This window comes from Temnothorax longispinosus, chromosome 3 (genome assembly GCF_030848805.1).
Source record: "Temnothorax longispinosus isolate EJ_2023e chromosome 3, Tlon_JGU_v1, whole genome shotgun sequence".
In the NCBI taxonomy this organism is placed as follows: Eukaryota; Metazoa; Arthropoda; class Insecta; order Hymenoptera; family Formicidae; genus Temnothorax; species Temnothorax longispinosus.
The window spans coordinates 20,327,850-20,348,760 of NC_092360.1; the positions used below are offsets into that span (position 1 = coordinate 20,327,850).

At 36.9% G+C, this 20,911-nt stretch overlaps 1 protein-coding gene and 1 long non-coding RNA gene across 3 annotated transcripts in view; one reads left to right on the forward strand and one right to left on the reverse strand.

Annotated features, from left to right (window-relative positions):
• Positions 1-14,263, reverse strand: part of Mtd (TLD domain-containing protein mustard) — a 152,482-nt gene extending 138,219 nt beyond the window's left edge. For both annotated transcript variants that reach the window (XM_071773869.1, XM_071773866.1), the window contains exon 1: positions 13,583-14,263. In XM_071773869.1, coding sequence (XP_071629970.1) covers positions 13,583-13,602 — 20 coding nt within the window. In that variant the 5' untranslated portion in view covers positions 13,603-14,263. The remainder of the gene's footprint in view (positions 1-13,582) is intronic.
• Positions 239-19,720, forward strand: LOC139810373 (uncharacterized). The gene is made up of 3 exons (XR_011731307.1): positions 239-1,383; positions 18,823-18,965; positions 19,337-19,720. It is a non-coding gene; the product is annotated as an uncharacterized lncRNA (long non-coding RNA).
• Positions 19,721-20,911: the final 1,191 nt, after the last annotated feature.

Sequence of the window (20,911 nt, forward strand, 5' to 3'; positions counted from 1 at the left end):
TAACTGACGTTTCACCGATGTTCAAACGGAAGCGCGCACCCTCCGCGCTTCGGGGCACCCTCCCGCTCTACCAGCGGGGTAACCTTTCCCACCCCTCGCGGGCCGAACGCGTCACGGCCTAACCCACCCTCGGCGACCCCAGGACCGTAGCCACCCCGCCGGGTGGAGACTCCACCTCCCTTCGCGCTCTACTCGTGTGTCTCGTCCGCCCGTCCCTCACGACGCAGATGGACGGGATCTGTTGTCGAGTTGCCAACGGAATGGACTCCTCCTCGTTTACCCGCCATTGTCTTACCCGTCAGTGTCGTCGCGACGGTGCATTGAGAAATTGCGTCTAATAAAAAAAAAAAAAGATAAGAGACAGACCGTCCCGGTTCTTGTACGAGCATCTTCTTGCGGACCTCTCCGATCATTATTTCACCGTAAAAACATCGCTACCGCACCGTCGATACATCGTTACGTCAAATCAACGACTGTAAAATGCTATATAAAAACACTCTACCCCGAAAAGAAGTAAAATTATACGGAATGCTCTCTAGAAACTATTAGGATCACTGTAAAAGCAATACGTTTAATTCAGAATCGAGAAACGATAAGTGAAAATGTTCTTCACTTATATTTAAAAAAACAAAATTAAATCAAGACGCTTTTAACGTTGTAATAAAAGAATAATATTTTCTCATATTACACTTGCAAAATCCTATACTATTAAATGCGTGAAATTTCTGTCATTATAGCTGTGATAAATGTCCAGATATGATTTCCTGCATTAGCAGATGCATCGAGTAATCGATTCTCGCACTAATACAAAGATAAACATACGCCCATATGCATCGATGATAAAAATGATACGGCGCAAGTGATGCAATGTGCAGTGAAGTTAAATCATCTGACGCGAACGGATATTTAATTTGTTCTCGATAACGCGCAAATCGAGTACACGGATCATCACAACTTTTTCGAAGGCTGAAGGGAGTCAGACAGCCTGGGAGAACGGTAGGAAAAAAGGAAACGAGAGAAAGATAGAGGGCGAGAGAGAATGAAGGGTAAAAGAGACTAAAAGAGAGAGAGAATGAGAGAGAGAGAAAGAGAGAGAGAGGGGGTGGTAAGAGGGCGTAGTAAACGGAGAAGCACTGTATATAGACTCGAAAAGCCAAGAGAAGAGCGGAGGGTTGGTCGATGCCGCAAGGTCGTTCGGTATCGACGGTCTCCCCGATCCCCCCTTGCCCAGAATGTCCCGATCCAATTGACGTTTCGTTACTCCGCCACGATTCATTGAGGGCCAGCGTGTGACAGACGTTTCTAACCATCGGCATAAATCACACACGGTGCTACCAAAGGTGCGACTCTGCTCGATACTTTGTCACCCATGCCGAGGCCAAGGTATCAATATATTCAATGTTAGGTCAGAGATAATCGATACAACGATATTTTTCCATATACATTATAAACATGATAATTGTTACGGAAATATTAAGATATTATAATCACCTTTTCTTGTAAATATTAAATTAGAAAAAAATGTAATAATCAAATAATGTCGTTAAAAAAAATACCAAATTAACCATGAATCGTCTGCGTGAGGTATCCTTGGAACTCTTACTCAAATATTGTATTCTTTCAATTTACTTTAATTAACGGGAGATTTATGTACTATCAAGATATTTGATTTAAAAAAACAATAAATAGTACTAAGAGATTTATGTACTATCAAGATATTTAATAAAAAAAAACAATAAATAGTACAATAACTAAGCAAAGTTTAATTGAGATTAATAATTACGTATGAAAGTTTAATCAAAATCTTCGAGATGCTTCGTTTTAATAATAATTAATCCCCATGTCCCTATTACTCTAGTCGTCTAGTTGATCCTATCACAAGATTCTGCCAGAATCAATCTGATGTTTCAAGGAATTAACGCTAGAAAGCTCATCAGCTGTTCGGCCGATCGATGTCACGCGTGGTTAGATAATCGTGATTAAAAAATCAATATCATATTATCACAACATCGCTCCGATATTATTCACCGTTCGCAACCGACTAACTAACAAAGTCCGTCGCTATCTATAAATAGCGAAATCCATCGCTGGAATTATTATTCGCGCATTATTACCGTACCAGCGTGCATACACCTCTGTCAATGTCAGTTTATCCGTAACCCCTCGCCACGAATCACAAGAACGTTATTGATGCTCAACCCGAAAGCATGGCAGCGAATGCAAAATTAGCGATAAATCACGATGATATAGACAAACGTAGTACACAGAGAGAATTTTCTCTTAGAATTTATCCTGAAAATCTCATGATAGTGCGACATGTATTACGAAGAATTTTATACGAGCTATCTGATTAATATCTACCATAATAAAAAATATTAATATCTATTACGATAAAATATAAAATATGTTTGATTAATTTTACTAAAATATATAGTAAAATTTCAATAATTTTTCAAAAATTACCAATATGCTTGGTAATTTTTATTACGTTGTTTGTAAAATGTCTTTTGTATATTTCAAAAATTCCTATTGTTATCGATAATATTTGATTAATTGCCAAGTTGTCCCACATTTGTAGTGATTTTAATGGTAAAATATAACGAAAAATTCTCTTCGTGTAGGTATATATGTATAGATAGAGGCATCTAACCGTACTATATTCATATTATAATATAAATACTATAAAGAGAGCGCACTGTCGTGACAAATATCATTTATTATATAAATAGCGCAAAGAGCTTTATTAAAAATAAAAATTTAAACAGTTAGAAATAATCTTATTTACCAAAAATTTAATTTTATTGAATCAGCGAAATAATCAATTATTTCGCTAGAATAACAAATTAATTTCTATATCGTTATCAAGGCTATAACGGTTGTGTTGCAACAACTAAATATATATATATATATATGTATTTGCTAGAGCATTTTGCTTTAGTAGAAAATTTATATTTCTACCTATATATAAATTTATTAAATAAAAATCGTCATTAAATTAATTTCATTTATTTAATTTTAATTTTATTTGATTAACTTTGTCAATTTTATTTATTTAATTAATTAATTTTAATATTAGACAATTAGTTATCTGTATAATATAGCGAAAAAGCTTCCACATTAAATACACAGTAGCAGCAATTTGCTACGTCAGCAACATTCCTTTTTATCGTGTATGTTTTATGCAGTAAATAATCATGTCCGGATATATTTCTCCCTGAAGACCTATATCGGTAAATAAGATATTTATAAAACTAAGCACACATTTTAACATATGTATATCCTTTGCGTTATTAGAGTGAAGTCAGTAAAGCAGTCTACATATATTTCATCATTCGACATTCCGATTGAAAACAGCTGCGCACCATTATTGATCCTTTATCAGTCTACCATTAACCGTTGACTAATTATAATCATACCATTGAATATGCCTCATGAGTTTTATATAAAAGCGTACCCCGCGTTTTATAGAAGACCTTGGACGTCAGTGCAACGAGAGGATATAATGAAAACGTGAAGCTCGACGAATCGAAAATAGAAAAAAAAAGTGGAGAATATGTTCAAGCGACAAGGCCATCTTTAATGAGAATTCGGGCAATATTTTTCATTCGTTTCACAAAACACTGCGACTATAAAATTCGAAAATAAAACTCAATCTGAAAAATCTAAAGTCATCGAAGCATATTCTTTATTCGTAGTTGTTCGCACTCGTTTACTCGTCTGCATTCGGTTTTAAACGTGCTATATACTTGTAGAATCACCGTTATAACAATAGGTTTTAACAATAGATTCTACAACTAATGTACAATATTTTAATAGCGTATTCTGAGATTACAGTCGAAAAATTTTAAATATAAAAATGTTGAGATAATGCAGTTCTACAAGATGTAATTCTTGAATTATATATCCGCTCACAAAGTTGGCCGTGACATCATATGAAATTCACGCGCTGAGGTCCGAATTGCGCTTACACGTGCACCTATGTTATCTGTTATTGATTTTCATGGTTCGGGTGATATCGGCTTTTATTGCACAGCTGATCTAGTCTATCGGTTTCTCTCGTGCAGGTACGAGAGATATACACGTAATACTATCGTGAACAATTAATTCCGCCCAAGTGCCAAAAATAAATAATATTCACCTCCGCGTTACGTTGCCGTTGTCCAATAATTTCCGGATCATTCCCTCCTTCCCCTCTTGTACGCCCGTTACTATTCCATGGCATTCACATAGTACTCGCTCGCGACAACATGTTTAATTACGATCACGCAAGCATTAATTACCAAAACGATTACGCGGTACTTTTGCACGGCACTCCCGGCGTTAATCGCGCGCGACGCACGTTCTATTGTATCATGATAAAAAAAATAATTATAGTGCACGATATAACTGGTATGTTCAATATTCGCGTTGACTCACAAATAATGCAACGAGCGAACCTTGGGCGGCAAAGGATATTTAACGAATCACCGACATTACATCGAATTTATGCTGCGCAGTTGACGAATATTAGAATATGGAATTAGTTACGACTGTACGAACTCAAACACTATCTCTTTCGTACTTGTTGACGTTCGAAAAGATTAATAACTAAAAAATTGGAAGCGAATAATGAAGGGTTAATGTCCAATTAAGCAACTAAGGTACAATCAACCGAAAGTACGCAATCAAAATTCAGTATTGCATATTGCACATACGATACTGAATAATATAAAAAATTTCAAATGTATAAATTTCGCGAAGTATATATGTATGTAGGTATTGTTGACAAATGATAGATGATAAATACATCATAGCTTTGCGTTATCTAAATCAATCAATATGACGATTTGCGTGTTATTCCACATTCTCGATACAAAAAAATAATAAAGTGCATTATAATTGAAGCAGTAAAGAGTTCAGAGCGCGATATACATTTTAATCCAAGTATCATAAAAGAAATTATTATCGCACGTAATTACCATGAAATAATAATTTATAATATCCATATATTCGCGTATCGATTGCTACTTCGAGTGGGTAAATTACGCAAAATAACTGCTTCGATAGGCAGTCGTCGTCTCAATACGTTTACGACTCGTTAATCGTGAGAATTAATTAAACGCCCGAGCTGATAATCGTTACGTGTTCACAAGGAATAATCGCGTTTCGAGAGATAATAACGATAACGAACCGACTCACGCCGCCTGTCTGCCTGTTCGAAGTTCGCCGTGCGAATGACAGTAAGGTGATCGCGCCGATCGCGCGTACACAATAATACGCCGTACGTTAATGTAAATTATAAACAATGAGTACCGAGCACCGCGTGTTGTCAACCGAGAGACTCGCCGCTTCAATCGCTACGAAATATTTAACGTATTATCATATAATTGAGCGTTGAATATTCCGTTCCTCGTATTTTTCGCATTAATTTTAGCGAATGGGCTATTACCGGCCATGCACTTTAAAATCTAACTTGTTTGAAGAATAAAATTTGCCCTCGTTTCAATCACAAAAGCATTTTATTAAAAGTAAATAAAAAAGTATAATTTATTAAAAACAAGTTGATTTATTATCATTACGCTTCTCTAAATCTATTCCGAACGAAGTGAAATCGTGTGTGATTTTAAAAAATCAAAAACAAATTAAATTAAATCACCGCGAAAAATGTAACGATTTATTACTTCTTTATTTATAAAATCACATAATTTCACTCTTCTTAGAACGTAAAAATTTGAAAAAGAAATAACAATAATAAATTATAAATTCCATGTTTTCTATGAACACAAAATCTTTAGTCTTCAAATTTATAGATTTAACATTAAATTTAATCATTCTTTTTAAGTAAAATTATAATTACTTAATCAACTGAAACTTTTATTTAAAAAAGAAGGTTAAATTATGTGCATGTAATAGTTAAAATTTGCTATTAGCAATCAATTTAACGTTATCAGCTGATTGCTATAATATATGTGTAACACCTATATTACGCACGAAACATTACAGAAAAGGTAAAATCAGCTGAGCGATAAGTCAATAGCGAATGACAATTAAATCGATAGCGTGTTACAAGCCTGAACTTCATTATGTCAATAGTTTTTTTTATCACTTACAACTCGAAAATCATTGTAACCTCAACATTTTTACAACATATTTTACAACAAATCTTTAATTAATCTCCAGAATACGTTATTAAAATATTGTAAGACATTCTATAATAAGATCTTTGATAAGATCTTTTAACAGTTGTTACTTCGTACACGATGGCTAAAATCCCACAAACTTCTTAATTATTTAATCAATAATGCACGTTTAAAGTTTCGCGTATACATATATCCTGAAGATGATGGAAAATTTAAAAACTATGATACTGAGGAAGTAATAATAATTATAGCGCCAAGTCTCTGATAATTATTATCTCTGAAACGAAGTAGACCTGTCGACAGTAATTTATTCCATTCATTCTATGTTCCCGCTTCGTTTATAATAAGAAGTGTACAACGCTAGAACGAATGATATTCGTAATTTATGATACATAGTTCCATGTTTGAAGCAGACCTTACACACAAACTGTAAATTTGATCCGCTTTAATTTTAAATGCCTCATACAATGGCGATGAAGCAGTTTCTGGCGAATAGTCAGTCGCGACAGAAAATAAACGATATAATACGTCGCGGTTCGTCGTCATTCTCACGGTACGCTCGCAGCGCGAATTATCGCAGGCGCAAATCGCCCGATAAAATCCGCAATGGGAAGAGCCAGTTTACAGAAAAGCGGATGCGGTAGCTTATCCGACTGTGAAAACAACCCCACACATCACACGTGACTCTCTTGCGGCTCTGCATATAATCAGCCATAGGCCGCGCGTGCACATGTATCTAAGCAAATGAATTGAGATACACCATCGCAAACATTCGTGCGAAATGGACGCCCGCGAGCGAAAGAACGCCGTGTCTTATCTCGGCCATTTTTTGTTCGACTCCTCTTTTGTCACAGTCTTACAATTAACGACCACCGCGTTTTCAATAACAAACTTCAAGAAATTTTCCAAAGCGATTGAAAACTTTAAATGAAAATGGGATTGTAAACACCAGGCATTAAAAAAAAGTAAACAGTTAAGGAAACTTATGTGTAGGTAAGTATATCAATATAAAGATTATACGTATCAAAAGTGCGATTATATATTATAAAATCATTTTACATTGAAATATTATTGTGATACTTACAATTAGACTCATCTCATTTCAAAGCTGATATTTTTTTTCTTCGTTGTATGTAATTTATGCAATTCTAATAAAATCCTCTTTTTTTTAGTTTACTTTGATTCCTGATAATTACTATAGACGTTAATGCACTATATGCAATGCATAAATCAAGCTGAATGACGCATAACGAAAAATCGCTTACGCTTTCTCCTATATGTCGATCCACCGTGTCGCTTGGACGCGATAAAAATGTATTTGTCCATCCGACACAACGTCGATAAATTGATGAAATCGGAGACAGCTTGTAGCATGACATAGGAACCAATGAATTTATAAATTGATTTTTTTCGATACCGCAGATGCGGAAAGCTGGAGCTTGCGTTAATTGTTGCAATTGTCGCGAATAAAACGTAGATTTGTTTCATGCGTTTGTACGAATTTAATTGCAGTCTCAGACCTTAATTATAATAGAATAATAACGTTAATTGTTCCTTGCATAATTGCCCCATGCATGCAACATGCCAACTAGTTGAAAAATTACAAATAAAACGCGCAAACAAACCAATTTTCTCTTTTTCTTTTTTCTTTTGTTTTGTTATAATTACTAGACAAAATATAGAACAATGGAAATTTGTATTCTTAAGTGTAACTTATTTATTTAGAAACAAAATTAACGTAAAAATTCAATTATTTTTCCTTCGATTTACTTTACGAAGGACAGTCTATCTTTTAATATCTTTCGTCTACTTTTGAAGTTAATTCGACATAAATCTTAATAACTTCTCAACAACTTTTAGTGAGACTACGGGGAAGGTTATCAAATAGGATCATAATTAAACCATGTGACTTAGTAAAGACAACTTAGTAAAGGCAAAGAAACTATATTTGCTCTTACCTCATCTTTCTCATTGACGTCAAACGCATAAATGTTACCATGCACTGAACTTCAACGATGCTTCTAATTAAAAACTACATAATTCAAACAGCACTCTGGATGGTTATTGCGCCAAAACAATCATTTCAATAAGCACACGGCTAAACGACAAAATATTCATGAAAATTTCCATTTGTCGGGTGCGTACACTGCACAACACGATTGCATGCTACGAATACATTTAAATGTCGTCTACGTCCCCATGCCTTTTGGATCGTCGAACCCGAGGGGGAAACCGCTGAGGGCATTTCGTCGAGGCATTGCTAGGAATTACTAGGAATTAGTGGACATTGGAGGGCATTGGTGGGCATTAGTGGGCATTAATAGGCCTTGTGGGGCCCATAAGGCCTATCAATGACCACTAATGCCCACCAATGTCCACTGATTCCGAATAATTCCTAGCAATGCCTCGACGAAATGCCCTCAACCGTTTACCCCTCGGTCGAACCAATACAAACAACGTAATAATTTAGATAAAAAGCGCATCGTACATGTTGTTTAAATTAAAACTTCAAGATAATTCTCAATTTTAAATTTCTTCTACCTAGTATAAAAACTCGACGAAAAATTAATATAAATTTTCTTTCGTGCAAAATTTTTTTTTCAAGACAGACAGAAATACAAAACAAAAGCGTTATTCCTCTCACCATTCCAATAATTTTTTAAATGGGAATTACTGACTAGAGTAATTCACTGCTCCGACATTTTTTATAGCTTCCCAAATTAGGAACTATTAATCATCTCTGTAATCAGCACGTACGAAAATTTACTGATAAGCAATGACGGAAACAGAACGGTGGTCGTAATTAACGTACGTTAGCTGAACGAGATAAGTAACAAGAACAAAAGAGCAAAATTTACCGACATCTTGACATCTTTTCTCTTCGTGATAGAGCACACGTGTGCAGTTTTACAAGAGAGACAATCTCATCTTGTAAGCAGACATCTCTGATAAGACAACGTCTGTATAAATAAATATAACGCAAATAAAATTTTAAGTAAAAAATTTATTGTAAAAACGAAGCCAGTAAGAAGATTCTTATCTAAATTATTATATTGTTCACGCATATTTTATTAATCATAATCAACAGATATATATAACATACATATAGTCTAACGCGTTTGTACAAAATTAAATTGTGTTAATATTGATCAACTTTAAAGAAAAAAATTACAAATATGTTAATCTGTATCTAAATAAATAAAAAAACTGATGTACAAAGTTAGCCAAACAAATGCATATTTATATTTATATACATTTGTTTGGCTAGCTTTGTGTATTAATAAAGCAAAATAGATAAAAATATATCAGAAAATATTAATATTGGTTATTAAAATATAAATATAAATATAAATATAAATAATAAATTAATTAAATTGCATTTAATTAAATTGCATTACAAAATATTATAAACATTACAAAAGACAAAAATATTCGGAAGATTTCTTATTAGATTGAATTTATGTTCTTAATTGTATGGTCAAACGCGATCGTATATTCACGACAACGGGCTTCTAGAGCTCATTCGACCTCTACGACAACGGAATCCAACATGAAACATCCCTTAGTTCTCAATATTTCATCGTGAGACACCCGGTATATACCACATGTCTTGGTATCATACACATCTGAAGAATCTAGCCCAAATATCGACCGCTGTATAAAGTCATACACTCATATAGCGCGATATGTAATGCAATTTGACATATATATATATATATATATATATATATATATATATATATATATATATATACATATTGTAAGACTTGACAATCACTTCGATTCTCCTCTTTCGAATTCACACGTGTAGAAGCTTGATTTACCTATTCGATATACAATCGTCCGATCTACACGCTACAAACAGAATTCTACGGAAACGCTTATCGATTACCGTGGACAAAAGCATGTCGCTTTAATGTGGCTTTAATAATCTAGTAGCTTAATAATCAAGTCTTAAGTAATCAAAACGTCGAGCGATCAATATAGATCGAAATTAATCGAGTTGATGAATTATCCGAATTACCCGAACTACGTTGCCAGTTTAAACAACACTTTGAAATATAGTATAATACGTAATATATATGTATCTGAATATATCGAAATATCAAAATTAGGTGACCAATCAATATAGGAAATACCAAGTTACTTGCATTTGCCCGTAGGAAACCGTCCATCAACGAACGCGATACCGTGTATCACTGTCGCGGGGTGCGATAGAAGTGTTGGAGAATACTCGCAAAATGGTATTCGCAACAAAACATCAATTTAGACGCTACACATTATCGCGCTCGCGTACACTGTACGGAAAAATGCGCGGCGGAAACGTGTGCAAGCCGCCTACGGCCGTATAGCAAAGGTTGGGTTCGGGGTGTGCCTTGCACACCTATGTAGTACATTACGCCCTTCCAACACCGAGTCTTGTCATAACTTACCACTATTATCAATAAGAGTAACGAATGGGAAACTTATATACGGAGCTCGATAAGCGCCAAGTCCATATCTTAAATCTAATAAATAAATAAAAATACGAATTGCGCCATTGAAGTAACAAATATAGTACGAAAAGAATAAAAATCTCGAATATACGCGTGTCGATAATTCCATAATTAAGATATACCGTGCTACTAAAAAAAACTCGAACATACTCCGATCTGCTTATTCAAAATTCGATTATCGCGCGTCATTGCATCAAATATTATAGTATATTGTGCACCAAGGGGCGAAAGTAGCGTTTTTCAGACGAGTGTGAAGTTTGCCGCCCGAATCGAAGGCGAGGGCGGCAAATCACACGAGTCTGAAAAAGCTTTCGCCCCGAGGTGCACACGATATTTTTCACAATATCTTTACGGAAAGTTCGACCTCCATGCCTAGAGAGAGGCAACAGTGGCCATTTCACGCCAGGACGGCATAGCGGGACGAAAGTAACCACTTTCCTCCCTAGGGCGGAAAGTGATCACTTTCGTCCCCAGGGCGGAAAGTGGCCACTTTCGTCCCTGTTTAGCGGCACTGTAAAAAAATTTTGTAAAATTACAACTATTATAGTGGGTAATTTTGAGACCCACTATAATAGTTGTAATTTTACAAAATTACAGTACGGAAGGAAAAAGTAATTTTGTATTACAATTACACAAATTAAGAATGTGTGGAAATTTACACCTATTATAGTAGGTCTCAAATTACCCACTATAATAGTTGTAAATTTTACAAAAATTTTTTACAGTGGGGGACGAAAGTGATCACTTTCCGCCCTAGGGAGGAAAGTGGTTACTTTCGTCCCGCTAATGCCGTCCTGGCGTGAAATTGGCCACTTTCGCCCCTCTCTACATGGAAAGTCGAACTTTCCGTGGAGGTGTTGTGAAAAAATAATAGCACTTATATACCCGGTATGATTGTATTATATTTTTTAACTCCCCTTCAATTTGAGCCTCTCAAAGGCTAAACTGATCAACTGTGTGAAATAAAAAGTAGAAAAAAAGTTGATGAGATTCATGAAATTATAAATAATTACGTGCTCTACTAAAATTAAGAAATTTAGAAAAAGTAAGTTGAGTAAGTAGCTAAGTTGATAATAAAAATGGAGTTAATCAGTTTAGCTTCTGAGAGGCTCATTTATTTCTATATATTATCTATATATTATCGCTGTTGCTTCAGACCCAGACTTTTTGCACTAGATCCTGCACGCGCGAGCCACCACCCATAATTTCATGCTCATTACGTGGGCGTAGAAAGACCGTGATCCTTGTATGTCTCCAAAAGCAGCTTTCAACAAGAGTCGCCCGTGCGATCTGAAGAGCTTTTGAATTTCGCGACCGCGTTACGCGCGCGGAATTTACACAAATGAAATTATTAGGACGATTAAGTCACGCGATTGATAATTTTACATTATATATGCAAATTTTTATACGCTTACAAAGCAATTCCGAAAGCATCGATCGAAGTTAATGGACTTTACTCGTTAGATCTCGTTTTAATTTTATTTCTGATAAGCGACAAAATTGAGATAATCCAAATAAATAAATTCCTGTAAAGTGCATTCGATTAAAATTACTCGTAAACTTTTATGCACATATCCGATATCACTTCTAGGTACTTCCCACGAATTTGATCACGATATTTAACATTATGAACAAAATATCTCGTTGAATTTTCATCATTTACTTGTTGACGAGAATAACAATAGATAATAATTATAATTTGTTTTGCAAATAAAGTGCCGTTTATACATACATCATGTATATTTAAAAATAGATTATAACATCAGTATTTAACGTAATAATAATATTGATTGATACACATCCCGAATATGAAACCGGACATGACGATACCCCGAACCTCTTTACTGCATATTTTATACGCTATTATTATTTATATCCGTAAATATCGAAATACCGATCGGAGCAAACCGTTTCGGGATCCAATGTGTTTTTCTCGAATCCGCACGTCACCAGCATTTCAGATACAACGGAATATCGGAGATACCTATTTCGTTAATATTGCGTGTAATAGAACTTTACCTGTCTACATTTGTACATCTGCGGCACGCCGCGTAGCCAATTCGCTGGTCCAGTTGTCCTTAGAACAACTTGATGAGCAAAATGTCAAGTTTCCGATAAAGCGGCGCGGCGCGGAGAGCGCGTGCTAAAGACGTTAAAAGTCGATACGTCTCGAACTAGACGTCGCCCTCCGACCGCAAATAAATTGAATTTAAAAAGAAAAACTCGATAATGTTAAAGCAATTGGATCTTTCGATGCGCAATTGACGAAATCAACTCTAATATCTTGCGCACTGTTTGCAATGTTTCCATGCATGGTAACGTCGTCGTAATGCTCTTTCATAGAACGATGACGCAGGTCCCGAAGGACACTGAGAGCGCTTGAAAGCTCATTTTCGGATCGGTTTCAACGTCGGTTAAACTTAGCTCTCGTCCCTTCCTACGGCTAAAGTTAAACGAAGACGAGGGACTAGTTAGCCCTTAAGATATTCCTATTTCTCTCCATTAACTGACAGGGCCAATGATAAGGGCTTTAAATGCCCGTAAACATTCCGGTTTACGGGACCTTTTCAGTAAGTAAAGAGGAGCCGCAGCGCATCAATAATGCAAAAACACGTCCCGCAAGAGCCGTTTGATAAAAAAGTATCAAGCTTTTACTCCGTAGAACGTATTAAGAAAAAAAACAACGCGGAGAATCAGGTGGCGGTTTCTGAAATGTTCAAACCGCGGATCCGCGGATTAATTGATAACTCAACTATATTTAAATGTTAAATATTGATCGACCCTGCTGATACCGATCAGCGTCGATCGAAGGGAGACTCAAATAAATCCGTCTATATCGGGAACAGTTCCCAAGTCGATTTAAATCGCGTCGCGCGCCACACTGGCGCGTTCTGCCTCGCGAAGGGTTCGCCCTTCGCGGCGCAAAAGAACGCAAAAGAGAAAGTAAAGAGAAAAGAGCTCGCTCACATTTTGCCCTGGTCCGCCATCCCCGGTTAACCGTATCCGCTGTTGGTCGCCCTCTCAAGCCCTCTCGGTGGAGGTGTTGAGCTTCCTCCTCCTCCTCCTCCTCTTCCTCTCCCTCGGACGGTGCTCCGGCGCCTGTCGGCGGACAGCTCCGACGACGACGGGGCTTTCCCGGATGGCGTCGGCGACGATGGATGTCGAGGGAGCCGAGGATCCCGTCCCCGGGGACGCGACGAAAATCCACGACGATCGCACGGTTCACACGGGAGAATCGCGGCGCGGTCGCATAGAGCCGGCCGCGCATACACGCACGACGAGCGACGTAGCGCCGCGCGGACGAATACCGTGTGGGTGGGAAACAGGCGGGCGAGGGGCAGGGGGGAGGGAAGGGAGAGGGACGGGGGAAAAGGGAGGAACGACGGGCGAAAGGTGACAAGAACGCGCCGCGTGCGGAATTTTTCGCGGCTCCGGCGACTTTCCCGGAGTCGATGATCCTCCCGGACGACGCGCGCGCGGCGGCACGCACCAACCGAGAGGCCCGACGGCGCGGCGCCCGGGCCCCGGAGTACCCGACGCAAACCAAACAACGGCACACCGCGCGTCGCGCGATTCCGTGGGAATTCGAGGGGACGCGTTTTACGCACCGGTGAAAACGCCTGATTACGGGACGCCTGTCGTCTCGCGACCGCTCGCGACTCGCGCGGCACCGAACCGTCATCGATTGTTGACGGGCGGCACGCCTGCAACGCTGCCGCCATCTGCCGGCCGCGCCGCGAACGAGCGGCCCGGCCGGCGCGCCGGTAAAGACGGCGTCCCGCGGAGCGAGATATAATTTCGATCATTTCGATGCGATGTGTGTGTAAAAAAGCCGAAAGAAAAAAGTGAAAAAGAGGCGAGAAGCGAGCGAATAACGTGACATTGTGGTCATGAATAAATGATGACTGATATTAATTAATAATGTTATTAATTATTGAATATAAATCATATTCTGATTGTTACTGGTATGGTAGCGGATTTTCTCTTAGAAAATATCACAATCGCCGCTGGGGGCTTATTACGGTTCTTGAAACGAGGTGAAAGTTACAAAAGTGAGGAAATTCATTAGGGTATCTAATATGATTTTATTGGTCGAAATCTAGTAAATCTGTACACTTTTGTAATTTTTACCTCGTTTCAAGATTCGTAATCGACCTCCTGATTATTACTCGCGCACTTTAATTAGTCGGAAAACACTCGTTATACCTCGTTAAGCTACGATCGCGCGGAATTCACTTGACGGAACTGTCGCGCGTTTGCGCCCTCGCGACGCCGTGCACCGTATTCATGCGGAATATAACGGTCGTTTGAGACTTTTCTCGATATTATAAGCTTATTTGTGTGTGAAACACATTTATACCCTCAATAACTTCGAATCATGACTCTAATACAGATATACAAAGAGATTCTTACGTTCGGAATGGATCGGTATAGGTATGTAGGAATATAGGATCAGAATACCGTATTGTGACACACCTAATTACGACCGTAGCGATCACTCGATTTCTTCGACACTCACAATGCTCGATTAAAATCTGCATCATGACGCCGCAAATGACCGCGCGCGATGCACCGCAGATGAACACGGAAGGCACGGAATCGCTTTGAACATCTCAATCACCGATTCCGTCAAGCCATTGGTCCAATTTCGAAATCGCACTACGCGAATCAAATATGGCCACCGCGTTATGGCTCCTGCACACAGCTAGGACGCGTTGCAGCAAAGCGACAAAGCGGTAACCAATCACCGTGTCTTGCTTTTTCGGAAGTAATAGATATATATAAATTAATTGATATAAAGTGGTGATTGGTCACATCGCTTTGCCCGTGCCGTTTTGCCGCGTCCTGGGTGCAGGAGCCGTTACACACGAACCGCCCGAGTAGAAATTTCAGTTACTGTCTGAACAGGTCCAGATCAGGTGTGCCATAATACATAATCTGGCCCTGGTAAAGTCACCTGACATGGTCCTGACAAGATGTGTAACGCATTGCATGTTCAGGACCGGATTTCATTTACCTAATAAGGACCATGTCAGGCGAATTAATGAAAACCCTTATATTCACCCGACATAAAAAAATGTGTTTATTTTGAAATTTTATTACTATTTTTAACTAAATTTGTTTCTTAGATGCAGTCTATGATTATAAATATTTTCTGTATTTGAAAAAAACACCTACCTTGGTGGGATTCGAACTCGGAACCTCTGGATCGTGAGCCAACTGCCTTACGTGGTAGACTACTTCTTAATTTAATGTATGTGTTATATATAGTCTACATATGTCATAACCAGTGCAAATTATATAATTTTTCAAAAATCATCTTAAGAAACAAATTTAATTTAAAAAGAGTAATAAAATTTTGAATTGGCTATATGATATATAATATTATATTAATATTATATGATGAAAGAAGACGAATTGTACTTCTTACAATAATAATATTAGTCAAATAAAAAAGGCCTTCAATGTTTTATTATAGATATTATATTGATAATATTAGATTAATTATAATTATTAATTAATTTTGATATGACCTTTGAAAATTTGTGTATTAAGGGATACTCAATAAGGTCCTGACTATTGCCTTATCAGGCTTGCCTGATTATATATAACCAGGCATGCTTGATATGGCACCAGTCAGGACCTGATCTGGCATGCCGTAGTCAGGCATGCCTCATTTATACCTGATCAGGGCCGTACATGACAACAGGCACGCCTGAATAAATTTCTACTCGGGCGGATGATGTTCATCTGCTTTCAAACGCGCGACAATTAATTATCACTAATTGCAAACACTTCGCGATAGTCACTAGTCACTAGACAGTTGATTGATGATTCCGATGACGCACTCGACACTCGATTATGATGAATTATGCGCTTGACACAGCACGAGCGAGGAGCGCGGAGAATTCGCGCCGACTCGCGCGACAGCCGAGATGATTCTAAAGCGTAAAACTAATTCGAAGAACGCGCGGACGCTGTGCCGCGGGGAAAGTGGGGATTCTCGGAACAAGGACGAGCTCGGCGACTTTGCTTATGTTATTAGAATATACTAACAGGAGCTTGAACGCTACTCACGCGCTATACCTTTTACATGAGCCATATATGAGTATACAATATTGTAAATAATCTCATCGGTCTCTGCCCTGTTCCGAGAAGAGAATTATTCCCATCTTCTCAAGTGGCACTAGAGTGGCGTTCTTTGAACTAGTTTTAAGTACGCTCAGAACAATCACGACTGTCACCAGACTTTAGATCGAATTCCCGAGTAGAAATTTCAGTTACTGTCTGAACAGGTCCAGATCAGTGTGCCATAATACATAATCTGGCCCTGGTAAAGTCACCTGACATGGTCCTGACAAGATGTGTAACGCATTGCATGTTCAGGACCGGATTTCATTTACCTAATAAGGACCATGTCAGGCGAATTAATGAAAACCCTTATATTCACCCGACATAAAAAAATTTGTTTATTTTGAAATTTTATTACTATATTTTTTAACTAAATTTGTTTCTTAGATGCAGTCTATGATTATAAATATTTTCTGTATTTGAAAAAAAACACCTACCTTGGTGGGATTCGAACTCGGGACCTCTGGATCGCGAGCCAACTGCCTTACGTGGTAGACTACTTCTTAATTTAATGTAAGTGTTATATATAGTCTACATATGTCACAACCAGCGCAAATATATAATTTTTCAAAAATCATCTTAAGAAACAAATTTAATTTAAAAAGAGTAATAAAATTTAGAATTGGCTATATGATATAATATTATATTAATATTATATGATGAAAGAAGACAAATTGTACTTCCTACAATAATTAATAATATTAGTCAAATAAAAAGGCCTTCAATGTTTTATTATAGATATTATATTAATAATATCAGATTAATTATAATTATTTAATTAATTTTGATATGACCTTTGAAAATTTGTGTATTAAGGGATACTCAATAAGGTCCTGACTATTGCCTTATCAGGCTTGCCTGGTTATATATAACCAGGCATGCTTGATATGGCACCAGTCAGGACCTGATCTGGCATGCCGTAGTCAGGCATGCCTCATTCATACCTGATCAGGGCCGTACATGACAACAGGCACGCCTGAATAAATTTCTACTCGGGTTCTCGGCGCTTCTCTCTTGTATTATTAAGAATGTGTTTATATTCATAATCGAATAATCTTATACATAAAGAGGCATTCAAATTAAGTTGCATTTAAAACCTTTAAGTAAATCGTTGTCATAAAATTAATTTTGCTGTAACCCCGCGGGCATAAAATATCGATAACATTGTAAAATGTAAAAGTATCTACAGTTGGTAACATTTTCCATGTGCAAATCTGTTTTAACTAAAATTCACTTATCGATGTATAGTAAATGAAACATTTTGCATGCCTCAACAATATTTTGTAAATTTATAAAAAATTTCTTTTTATTGTTAATTCTATCTGATTTAATCTACATATTTTTCTCTTATTATTCTACATTGAAATTAACTTTTTAGATATTAACCTTTTTTACTTTACAGAGATTATCTGAAAAATTCATGAATGTGTTTTTAAAAGTTATTCTGATTTCATATATAGAACTGATTAGCAAATACAAGATTTAGTTACAAATATCAAATGGACGATAAAATAATTAGATATGAGTAACTTTATTAAATGTTTTGAAATTGAACATACTAGCAAAATTAGTTATACGGATCTCTCGTAGGCGTAAATTTGTTCGAATCAAATCATCTTAATTAGTCCAATATTCTATTCCTGAGTGTTATGACAATTGAGCCTCTCAGAAGCCAAACTGATTATTTCCATAAAATAAAACATTGATAAAAAGAGAAAATTTATAAACTAATCGTGCTACACTACTAAAATTTTAAAATTTGCAAGAAGGAAGATTGATTAATTTGGCTTCTGATAGGCTCAATTAATTCTCACGTACAAGAACGTATTCTATCTAAGTTACTTATTATGTATCACGAATTTTCCTGTTATCACAAGACGCACTCGAATCGCGTTTAGAACGATATGCTTATCTGCCTATATCTGTCGATAGTTTGGCAAAACAAAAGAACGTGATGTAAAACGTAATAGACCGTGTCTTATCTTACTAGCCATTAATACTGTTCCAACAAATCTTACTCATACTCGATAATTACGTGAGTAATTACGATTCTAATGTCTCCAATTTATTCATAGATCATTTGTTCAAACTTAAACAAAAGAAGAAGTTATTTAAAATTGCAAAAGTAATAATGAAGTATTCAGTGCAGCAACACAAATGTTTAGACACTTCGAAGCATTTGCATTCAGCGCGGAATAAATGTTTAAATCTTCAGCAGGTAAAATACATACATATATACGTATGTGTGCGCGCGCTTATTTATATGTATATACCTATGTATCTGCAATTTAGTTAATCTAAGCTATTAGAAAAAAATAAACTACACATAACTTTGGATTAACAAGGTAAAATTGTGTATTTTGAATCGTTACTCGGTAATTTTTAATTACTTTTTTATTATACAGGAATGAAAAAATAATTTATTTTTGCATGACATTGTTCATTTTTACATTGCTTGCATGGAACCCATTAATGCTGTGTTCCAATATACATGTATATGCATCTAAAATACAGCTGCGCCTTATTTCCATATATACCTCGTAACTATCTTTCAATGATCAAACTTTTTTGCCGCCATGCAAACCGTAGTAAATGGAAAACAAATCTCGATAATGTCCTGGTTTGTAACCGTTGCCAAGGCCGCAGACGGGAGACAATGGAGCTACCGAGTGGTCGACAGAAAAAGGGAACAAAGACATTGTTTTATGCCTGGGAAAATGCCTTCCTTCGAAAGTAAAGAGAGGAATGCACAATTTTTCAAGGTTTATTAATATCAAAGTAATTTCAAAGTGGATATACTCATTTAACGTGGAAAAAATTCTTCTTTCTTGCTTGCAAACTTTAATCAATTTCATAAATATTTTTTTCTAATTGTTTTGATTGCATTATTAGATACTCCTATAAATTCTGCACGCGGAATACGACACATCCATAAATTACACACGCCCCCGCATGTGCGAGAAACATATTCTACAGAAGAATTAATAAATTTTAGATGACACGTCCAAAATTTCGTCGGTCCGTTTCATTATTCAGGAGAGGCGAAGCTGAGAAAACAATGAGGCCGTGGGTCTTTGTGTGGCCCAGTGCCTAATACAACAACGGGCCCATTGTATGTAAAATACTTCCCGACAATAATTTAATATTCCCGTCTACGACAAGCAGCGACTTTGTCGCGCGAGCCGTTAATAAAGCGTACACGATGAACGCATTAAACTACGTGTCGGCTCATCAGCATCGCTGCGTGGGTGCGTAGATTTTGCAGAATTTGAAATGGAACGCTAGCTTTTCCCGTTAACTGCTTGCGGTCGTTAATATTGAGTTATCCGATGCTTTTTGTGCAATTTTCAGTTTATACTGCGCCATATATGTTTTTACTTCGTTTAAATTATTTAATATTGACTTAGTAATTTATATCGCGATCACTTTTTGATTTTTCCATAAAGTACAACAACATAACTTTATACATCTTCATAGAGCTTTAAAACATAATTCAACGATAATGAAAAAAAAGTTTTAGAATTTATCACATAGTTTCTGAAAATTCTATTTTAATATTACTGCCTTTAAAATTTTCTGTTATACGCCGACTATATTGCGAAATTCGTCAAATTATCACATCGTACATTTACAAGATTATATTCTTCTAAAAAAAAAAAAAAGATTTCCAGAAACCATAAATGATAATTGTGTTGCTTAAATTCACTGTTGATTGGTAGACAAATTTTTTGAAAGTCAGACGCGATTAATCTTTTCGCTCGTCCACAGACTGTTCGATGACTATATAGACGAATAAAAAAAAATATGATAAACTTGTCGGGTCCAGCACGTTCGCCGTACAACGAACTGAACACGCACGTGCGTGTTTTCGGATGCCGAGGTAAAGGAGTGTTCGGTTGAGTCATTTCGCGCAAGTAATTTCCGCGTAAAACGGATACTCGCTCAAGCAGCTGCGAGTGCAGAGTCCGCTCGAGAGTTCGGCTTCGCCCCGATTCCTTCTTTGTCCCGCTTTGTCCGAGAAAATACTGCGAGATCAGCGAGCACGTGACTCGATCGACGTAAACAGTGGGAAAAAATAACGAGTTTCGTTCGACACAGAACGACGCGAGGCACGATCGTGCGCAGCATGAGATGAGCTCGCGCGATGATTTTGCGAAACAAAGA